The following is a 10,772-nucleotide window of genomic DNA, read 5'->3' on the forward strand; positions in this document are numbered from 1 at the left end:
AAACTGAAAAGATAGCAACCAATCCTTATTTACATTCCACACTTTGCACAGAATAGGCCTGCCTCTAAAGATGACATGTTAAGTAGGTGGTTGAGATCCTCCAGGACAGAAATTTGGCAGGGCCCTCACACTGCAACATTAAACAAACACAATCCAGACTGGGAATTATGCTCCCACTCGTTACAACCTGCGAATGATCCTCTCCTTCTCAAAACACCAAATTGGGACATTGCGGAGTGATATGGTGGCTGTAAATCTAGCATGTGACGGGGCAGAATAATCACTTCCAGGGAACACAGCGGTGTATACACAATCAACAGGACTGCAACACTAACCACACCGCAGGTCACTTCACACTAGATGTGATACAAAGTACACCAAAGGGGCAGCCAGAGAAGTGTGTGCGTGTGTGTGTCGGGTTAATTGGCCTGAGAAGTGCATGGAAATGGAAAATAAAAAAGGATTTCAACACCATGCATTGACATTCACTGTTTATTCTGCACAATGTAAAGAACATCACCTTGACTTTCACAGTTATCACAGCATCTGATATTTAGAAATATATAGAACACAGGAACATATACAGGATAATATGGAACCATTCAATAGAATATTGACCCACATGACGAACATATTTTAAAGCACATTATTACACAGCTGTGTGTGAATACTGGGTCTGAATAAAACATGCTTACTATATATGCCATGGGCTATCTAAATAAATGTATACATGTGTTTTGTTTTAATCAACTGTTTGTGTGCAATTATTTATTTCTTTGTGTAGTATATCTATACATGTAATAGGCTTAAAGGTCCCACATCAGCTTTCTGTTGTTAAGTTGTCCACAGGATCATTGTACATTATCCCCTGATTTATAGCTACCTACTGCCTAAATGATAAATATGGCCAGTGTTTATGATTACTGTACATTGGTTTTCAGCTCTAAGCCTGAAATATGACCCATAATTTGCTGAAAAAAAATAGATTTTCTTAAAATAGTTAGAATGGCTGTTCATTCTAATGAAAAAGCAAAGCTCAATCAAAAAGGCAAATATCACCGAAGATAGTTTCACTACCACACACTAAATTAAGACTCCATGTTCGGTACACTGATACCACAGACTCCCCGACTACATGTACGTGCTGTACAACTTTGCTGCCTTTCTCTCACACATGTTCTCACACGCAGTCCTCCTGATAGAGCTGTTTGCCGTTAACCATGGTCACACTGGCCATGGAGTGATGTGTGCTGCGAACTGAAGTCACACGTGTGTTGTAATGGCTCGGGCTCTTCTGTTTGAGGATCAAACGGCAGCAGCAGCAAAGCTGCTGGTTGAACTGCTTCTGGAAGGTTTTGCTCAGCAGGTAGAGGGCGAATGGGTTGAGGCAGGAGTTGGTGAAGGCCAGGATACGAGCTGCAATGCTGCAAACAAAGTGCACCAGCGAGGTGTCCACCTGTCAGACAAGATCATTTTTTTACATGTTTTAACCATATTTTTGTAGAATGTAGTCAACATGACATCTGTGTTTACCTGGGAGTAGTGGTAGGAGCGATACAAGTAGATGACATGGCTGGGTAGCCAGCACACAGCAAAGAGACCGACAAACACCAGCACTGTCTTGGCCAAACGTTTTCTTGACTCAACCTGTTGGTTACAGAAAACAAAGTTAAAATCAGAAGAGAAAAGTACAAGAGACAGTTTCACAGTTGACTAAATAAAGGTATTACAAATTTAATATGCCTTTAAATGTGCCCTAAATTGGTCAACAGATCTTCTAATTTCTGTTTTAGGACTGGCCTGTCGTCTTGCATGCAGATTTCCCTCCACTGGAAGGTTAGACGCGCTCCTCATCAGGCTCCGGGCGATGAAGGTGTAGTACACGGATATGACCAGTAGGGGAATGACATAAAAGATGAGGAAGGAGGCCATGGAGTGGATTTGTGGGTGCAGTTCCCCAGCATGGGGATAAGGAGCGCAGGTGACAAAGCTCTCATTGGTGGAGGTGATATTGAAGGTGTGGAGGTCGGAGAAAATGGCCTCAGGGATAGCCAAGATCAGAGAGAATACCCAGATGAGTGCTGCTCGCAGGACAATGCTCGCAGTGGTGGTGGATGTTTGGATGTCCAGAGGCTTCACGATGGCCCTGTACCTGATAGATTTAGATTAATAAGTCATTAGCAAATTAATTTCTTTGTCCAGGTGTTCTGCAGCTCATTTTCCAAAGGGTCAAATCGCCCAGCAGAGTGGTCAGCCTGCATTATATATAAGGGGAAAAGAATTATGTAAAAACATTGTCCCGGTTTTACTTCTGCAAGCCTTTCAGAAAATGAGAAACAATGAAAACAATCCTTATCTCCGAGACATCATCAACCTGGTGGTGTCATGAATGTGGATGAAGTAATCATAATGAAATCTTTGAAAGGTTTAACTCCAGTGAGTGGAGCAAAGAGATCTATCCAAAGCATGTTAACACCATTTTTCATTTGCACCACCTGCACCACAGTCACGCCCAGCCCCTGCAGGTGGTAAGCTATCAGTGAAATGGCCTTATATTCTTCTCTTCAGACTGTACCAAACAAAGCAGGCATTTTTACTTTCAATTATTAGAGATTTAAAAATATACTAATATAACTGGCCTACTTTAGATTTTAAGAAAGCAGCTAGGGAAAGATGGATGGATAGATACTATACTGATCCCTGAGGGGACATTCAGGGGCATGTCACCCTGCTGGTTATATAAAATCTCATGAATTTAATCTTGTTTAATGCAGTTGTGCACAGAAAAATACAATTTGAAAAAAAAAACGTATACATGTCTTTAATACCAAATGCTACAAAAGCCTTTACTCACACACACACACACACAGAGGAGAACCTTCATTTTAATATAAAACATTAAAGGCCCTCTGTACACCCAGCACCCTTAGAAAAAGAGGACCTGGTGTGTACGTAGAAAAGAAGGACTTATAAATAAATGATTAATGATTACAGATGAATAGCACATGCAAAAACAATAAAGAAATAAAATAACGTATATTGCATTCCATTTCTGCAAACATCTACACCTACATATTTGTTGGTATTGGGACATCCGTAATGATGAATGACCTATATGACAAGGATGAAAGCAGGAATGTACCAGTGAACAGAGGATTAGACACACTCATATAACAGCACTGCTTCCAAAAGTAAATTTGACCTCAGATGGTTGCCATGTTGCTGACTGTACACTAACAGAAACCCTTGTAAACAGAAATATATTTCATTCTAAATACAATGAACAATACCACAACTTTGCAACAGTGGGTATCCTGGCAACACCGCTTGGCCCATGGTAACCACTGGATCATTCCAACTCCTCCTTAGAAGTGCATTAAAGATGAGTAGCAGCTGCACACATTGGTTCTAAGGTGCGATGATAATAATAATCATAATAATAATAATGAAGAGGATGAAATGGAGTGAAGTAGAACAGCAATTTCAGGCTGAGCTAGAAAATAAAAAGATGCCTACATGAACAAAACTAAAAAAAAATAATAAAAAACAGAACTCATAAGCACTCATTTCTGCACCACTAAGATCCAGCAGATGTACTGTCACCCACACATCCGGCCCCTCTCTGTTGTTGCAGTGCATCAATAATGACCATGGACCAGTAATGGACCAATAATGCACAACTGTATAAAGTTCACTGAACCTGTGACCACCTGATATTAGGCACCATTTTTATGTGTTTTCCCACCAAGAAGACGTCCTGTCAAATTGTGTAGAACTTCTTTGTGTTGATATTGTGTTAATTTATCTCATGTGTTGGTAAAATAGAAGGTTTTTTTATCAGAAAACCTATAGTGCAGAAGGTTTTGTCTCCCCCTTCTGGTAGTGAGAGTAATTACACTACTACGCTACTACTAGACTAGATTTCTCTGGCAGAGGCTCCATCATATTCCTTTTCCTTACTTACACACATAAAGAGTATGTAAGAGTGGAAGCATCTCCACACCGACCAGCAGGTGACTTACAGAACTAGTGTCCCAGATAAATTCCAAAAGCATTCTTCCACTTTGAACCTGCTGTTAAACAAAAACAAAACCTTTGGGGTACACGTACTGACAGACACAGGCATTTAATTAACCATGAAATGGCTACCCCCTACCAGACATCTCACATTTAATGCATCATTATATGTCTGCATGCACTGTTCTATTACTGCAGCATGCAATTAAGATTATTGAATATAGTGCAGCAAATTGGAGCAATCAGCTATACTGTGGTGAGGACAATAGCTGAATATTAGCTGTAAAAGCTAACCATGCGCCATAGGTACAATTTATATAAAACTTTCTTGAATATCTCCTCACTTATCTGACCTAAAACATTTTTTTTCTTGACAAACTCAGTTGAAATAATCAGCCTAAACATTTCCCTGAAGAAAGATGACTCGAAAATGTTTTCTTTCTTGCAAGGTGCTCATAACATAACATTCTATCAATGCTTATTTTCTGCTCTATAGAAATAGAAAATGGCAAAAAAAATAATAAGAGGGCTTATTTTCAATTCTGCTGGAATCATTTAAAGAGAAAATGATCTTGAAATGAAATGAAAGCAAGTCTGATACAATCTATTTCATGTGATTTGCGATTCAATGGGTCTCAAATGTAAGCAGACCATCAGCAATCATACACGTCAATATGACTGGTAGGCTATCAATAACTACATGTCGCCCTTGTCTTTAAAAATACAGTCCAGACTAAAACTGAATGGAAAAGTTTGACAAAAATAGTTTTAAAGTAGTGTTTCATGATGGTAGAGAGAGTGATTCAAATAAGAAATCACTGTAAAAAACAAAGATTCACCTTTATTTTGCAGTTGATTTATAGACATCCCAATTCGAATATTGAATCCAAGCTTTCACAGATCATGCAAAAAGAAATTTAATGTTGCAATTTTCGTTTTTTTTTCCACCGCCATTTTTTCATCTCATTTAATGGATCAGGCTAATAAGGGGTCAAGGTACTTGAAGAGACAGAGGATGAAGTGGCCAAAGCTGAGAGATGATGAGAGAGACTCAACTATGCCCAGGTTTCCATTTATGCATGTCCTCACACATACATCACACACAAGCCCTTGTGTGTGATGTATGTGTGAAGTGTGTGTGTGTGATGTGTGTATACATCCTTACAACAATATTACTTGAAGTGATGCTCTTGTAAGGACGTATCACCTGCTTTGGTGTCCGTGGTGAGTTGAGACACAGATGTTCGAGTTTCCCAGTGACAGCAGAGATTTGAAAACATTCTGGATTTTATCCAGACTGCAACTGAAAGGCCTGTTGTTTCTGTTTGATATTAAAGGTTTTAAACAAATCACTGATCAATAGTAGTTCTGTTAAAATTGATTACATTTATGGTCCTGAACGTGGCAGCAACACAGATGAGGGGCAGCTTAGTCGTGCGTAATATGCTGCTGATCAATACACGTTTAAATATTTGCTTGAACATAAAGTTTGTACATATGTTTTTATCTGTATGGCGACAGAAAAGAATACACGTTGACAATCTGGCCACTGTAAAGGCCACGCATTAAGTTTTCCCAACTGTAAAGTCAAAAATCTGAATAAAATAAGAAAACCTGTCGCCTACCTGTCGGCAGAGAGGGCTGTGAGGGTGAACACAGACACCCCAACCGAGGTGAGCTGGATGAAGGGGATTACTTTACAGCCCACTCTCCCGAACAGCCACTCCTCTGACAGGTAGCGGCTGGCATCCACCGGAGCGCAAGTCACCAGCAGTAAAACATCACCGAGCGCAAGGCTGGACATGAAGAGATTCGGCACATTGCGGATAGATTTGGCAGAGCAAAACGTCTTGATGAGGGTGATATTGCCGATTAGTCCCAACACACTGATCACACCGTAAACAGAAGCGATGGCCACTCCGGTGTACCACATCGTCTGTGCCGAGCTTTGAGGAGGAGTGACGCTGCGCGACGCATTTGGGTACAGATGCTCCATCTCTCCCATCGTCAATAAAACTCAAGAGAGTAATAAATAAATGTTAAACTCTGAGTGACGTTTGTTTTTTAATAACTAATACTCTGACTTTACGGTAAAATAACCTTTGAAATGTGTGTCCAGATTGGGAGCTGTGAGCTTGTCCCCTTCGGTGTCTGAGTGTGGGGTCTTCTATAGGGGCTGGCACCGGTGATTACGCTCAAAGGAAAACAGGCACCAACAAAAATCGATCAATATGCATATGTGTGTTATTGATAGCAGAAAAAGCATGGACAGGGAAGGATGGGAAAGGGCTACAGGAGATAAAAAGAATCGGATGTCTCATTCTACCTTTTGTCTTTTCTAATGTTGGGTGGAAATGAAAAGTGCGCTTTTATCTGGGATAAGCTGTAAGCCTCGAAAGCAATTTCTCTTTCCAGAAATGATGAGCCCATCATTCAAGGAGCATATCATTCATCCTGATTAATTTATCCACCAATCCTGATGGATTAATAGTTCTGCAGGTCACAGAAAATAAACATTTTATTTCTGGGTGAAGTGTCCCTTTGAAAGGTTGTATTATAGCTTTATAACCTCACACTATCACTTTCCCCATATTTCTTTTCTCCCTGTCAGCCTGGATGCTGAAGTTTCTTTTGTTTTTGTGTGTAATTTTGTATCCCCCTCTATAGGAGACTAGCATGGTCATTGTTTGAAACCCACGCAGGCAGCCAGGCGTAACTGTTTTCCCTCCTGCAGGATTCAGAGCTGGAATGTGCTGAAAGAATGTACTGATGCACTAATAAGTCATGCAAAAGGGATGTAATGTGACACAGATAGTAATGGAGGGCATGGACATTCAGTATGACTGTCAGATAACATTGTGGTTCACCTTCAAATGTCCAGGTGTCTTCAGTCATCTGCACTCTGCAGTTGAGCATTGTATTGTTATATATTGTTATATATGCACTGTTTGTGTTTCTGAAGGACAAACACAACAAAAGAAAGAACTGTTAAGGACAAAGACTACTGAATTAAATGAATTTTCTTTACACTTTTGTCTGTAAACACACTTAGAAGTACAGCAGCACCAGCCACCTGAAGTCCAGTATTCCGTCTCCTTTAACTGTCTTTGTGGTATGCAGTTTTTTTATGTACTGTTAATGGTTATTCCCTTTCAAACATAGGCTGCATATTATTTCTGTGCTGCTCTGTCTCGTTCCCCCTAGCTTCATTCAAACATGCTGGACAGTGACACAGACTGGAAGTTGCTCTGAGCCTGGGAACACAGTCCACATATTCTTCAACAATTTTGTTATTTGCTCAGCAGGTAGTGTAGAGTGTAGTTTTTTTTTTTGTTGAAATAGCGTCCTGCTCTAGCCAACACTGATAGCATGACAGCAGCGAGATTAAAACAAAGCAGTCAGATCGATAAATAAGGAGCTTACACTTGATAAAAAAAGCTTGATTGGGGTAATTATTCTCTGTGGGTGATTCTTTATATGTTGATTGTTTTGGCATTTAATAACCCTTATCACTACACCAAAGGATTTATTATATTTGCATACTCAGTTGAAGAAATACACCACCTTTATGTAACTACACTGAGATACAGTGGTGGTAATGTCAACATGCTAACAACATATATGATGTTACCAGCATTACCATGATAACCTATCCTTATGTAGCATGCTAAGATGCTAATATTATAATTGTTAAATGTGGTTAGTGATAATACTGCATCATTATTAATATTATTGTGTCATGAACCAGAGTTTTAGGCGATGTAAAGTCTGAGCTGAAGGTGGTGCTAGACGACAGATTTGTCTCATAAACAGTACATCCCAGAGGCGCTGAGAATGTGGAGCCCATTTTATTTACTTACACCATCATTTCAGCTCTGTGCTCCAAAAGTGGTTGGCACGCATCAGTGTGAGTCTTGTTGGGCTTTTTGTGAAGGATAAGAGACAGTGATTGTTCAAAGAATGACTTGTTGAATTTACTTGATCTGTTGGTGGCTGCACATCCAACAAATCCCGAGCAGGTTTCTGTACAAATTGATGTCTGTGTGAACACTTTCTTCTGCCATGAAATAAAGGATCTTCACAGGTATCACAGATTAAAAAGGGGATACCAGCAGGCACTTGAACACTGAAGTGTTCCACGAAAGGCTTCTTACAGATCATGCATTGAAACGTGTATTCAACATTGATACAAACACAGAAACAACAAGAGAGAATAATCCAGCAGGGTGTCATCAGAGAGAAAAGAGCAGCGCTAAGCCCTGTCTATCTCTGGATTTTGTCAGGAACTGCCAGGCAATTTTACATGCTTTAATTCCACGAGATAGCAAATGAAAGGTGTCAGGGGGTCTGAAGTCATCATGTGTAGGTGAGATAGAAAGCCAGAAGAGCAAGATATGAAATTGGTTTAGCGTTAAAAACACTAGAAAAATGACACCTGCATGAAGTGGTGTAATGTAGAATTCACATGCACGCACACATACAATTTACACTTATGCACTGGTCTAAAAAAACAGACCCTCATCCTCTGATTGTTATTCAGTTTTAATAAATATTGATTATAGCTATGTGAAAATACAATAAAGAAAATGAATCGTTTGGCAGGAAAAGGTTACTCTTGAAGCATAAAATGCCATGTAAATATCAAGATGCTGTGCTTCAATGAGAAACTAAGTGCTTCATTACACAGCGGAAATACACAGCTCAATTATCTTGTTATTGTCGTCCCTGGTCTGGCCACAAAATGCCATATTGAGCCTCTTTTAAAGCTGCACAGAGTTGCTTAAAACGCTACAGAAACACAGACCACTGAACCACGCGAGTCACAGGAGTCAAGTGAAAACTGAAGACAGCGGTGATCAGATACCACCTTTACAGGCTGCTAACCTTACTGTAAGATTAAAGCAGAATGTTCCCCGATGACTGGAGGCACATAAAGCGAAGATGCTGATGGCTTAAGTGCCAGAATTGAGACACTTCTGAGAGTTTCAAGAGAATCTTACAAAACCTTTTTGAGAAATCCTCACATGCATCCCATGATGGGAGGATAAGAGGATGAGTGCTAACTCATCTGCTAACTACCTGCTAACAGGTAGAAGGAAATCCTTGCAGATTACAGAACATGATGTCATCACCACTACAAAAATGGTGGCTGCTGCTGAGCTTCTTCTTAGAGGATCTTGGTGAAACAGGTGGATGTTAGATGAATTCCCCTCTGTTCAGATCTAAAGTTTTACAGGTTGCTTGTGTCAAATCAGCTTCTCATCAGGCCCACCAAGTTTCAGGTCCCAGTGCTGACACCTTGGCCATACTGTTCCTCACCATGATGCAAGAGGGAGCATCCTCCATCTGGAGGAAATGTGGGAAAACTTCACTTATAAATGAAAACTTTGGTTCTTTTCAAGTGTCCCTGTGAGCTGTGACAGTGTGTCACCAGCTAACAGTTTGTTAGCTTGTTACACCTGTTGACGCATGTGACAGAGCTGCAACACGTGGTCTCCTCCAGCATTGTTTAGAAATGCCAAAAACATCATTTTGGATATTGTTATAAATGAGAATTGATTTGCTTAATTTTAGAAGTTTGTGAGGAATGTTCTAGTTTTAAGCAACTTTGAAGTGTTGTGCAGACAAATTCTGTGGTTTACTGTAGGAAGTTGTTGACGTGTAGCATGGTGTACGCATTTTGAGAATCTCTGGTTTTCTTTTTGAAAGTCACAGCTGGGTTAAAGATTAGTATGTTTAACCTTACAGAAGTACACAACATGTGTGCTTTGTATTTTCATCCTCTCTCTCTCTCTCTCTCTCTGTGTGTGTGTGTGTGTGTGTGTGTGTGTCTCAAACCAGTCTGACAGGAAAACAACTTTTCTCTTGTCCCAATAGCACTCATTAGTTCTCCTCTGCACAGTTCTTCCTAGTTAAGTATGAGGCTTGGTCAGTTGTTTAATGGTGTCTCTGTCAGCTGTTACATGTGAATACATAAAAAATATCAACAAAACAAGAAAAGATTATTAATATTAGACATCTGTGTGATCTGACCTAATCTCTGACAGCAGAACTCAGACATTTTGTGTCCATTGATACTAGAGTATGTGGGAAGAAAATGATGTTGTCAACCAAGGCTGAGAACATTGCTTTCATTCTGAAAACCAGATGAAACGACAAGCCGAAACACGTAAAGTTGGTGCAGCAAAAAAGTGCTGCAGTTGATCCTCACCTATTATATTCCTCAAAAAGTTATTCACTTCAAATCAACCTATGAAGGTCAAGTGACTCCGGATGTAAGCATAGCAACAGGAAAGGCTGACCTGAAGCTTTCCTCTATCACATTTGTTGACAACAAACATTTTGGGTGAAGTGTCTGGATCCCAGGTGACGATGAGAGCCAGCCGGGTGGTGGTTCAAGGTAACATACTATATGTTGTTGTTTTAAGACAGGTTCTTTGATATAATTTGCAATTTTAGCTGAAGACTGAAATGCCTATGAGTTTAAATGCAACCCCCAACACACCCACCCATGCACACACACACACCGTAAAAAATGATTGCTGTATCTGCGATACATCACATTAAGACTGACAAATGTGTATTTCTCTTTTCCTAGTGGCTTCGCCTACAACCCATCTGTACAGACCTTCGACCTGCTGATGGCTTTGAGGAGGAGTAATGCTGTGTGATGCATTTGTGTACAGATCCACTCCCATCACAAATCCAACTCAAGAGAGAGTTTTAAATAAATGCTTCAAGTCTGAAAAGACATT

At 40.0% G+C, this 10,772-nt stretch overlaps 1 protein-coding gene across 1 annotated transcript; it reads right to left on the reverse strand.

The window, feature by feature from the left end:
• Positions 1 to 675: 675 nt before the first annotated feature.
• Positions 676 to 5,950, reverse strand: LOC114433545 (gastrin-releasing peptide receptor-like). The gene is made up of 4 exons (XM_028402178.1): positions 5,643 to 5,950; positions 1,801 to 2,152; positions 1,534 to 1,647; positions 676 to 1,456 (listed from the first exon to the last, which is right to left on the reverse strand). Exons 1-4 carry the CDS (start codon positions 5,948 to 5,950, stop codon positions 1,181 to 1,183), a joined length of 1,050 nt encoding a protein of 349 aa, XP_028257979.1. The 3' UTR covers positions 676 to 1,180.
• Positions 5,951 to 10,772: the final 4,822 nt, after the last annotated feature.

This window comes from Parambassis ranga, chromosome 3 (assembly GCF_900634625.1).
Source record: "Parambassis ranga chromosome 3, fParRan2.1, whole genome shotgun sequence".
Lineage (NCBI taxonomy): Eukaryota > Metazoa > Chordata > Actinopteri > Ambassidae > Parambassis > Parambassis ranga.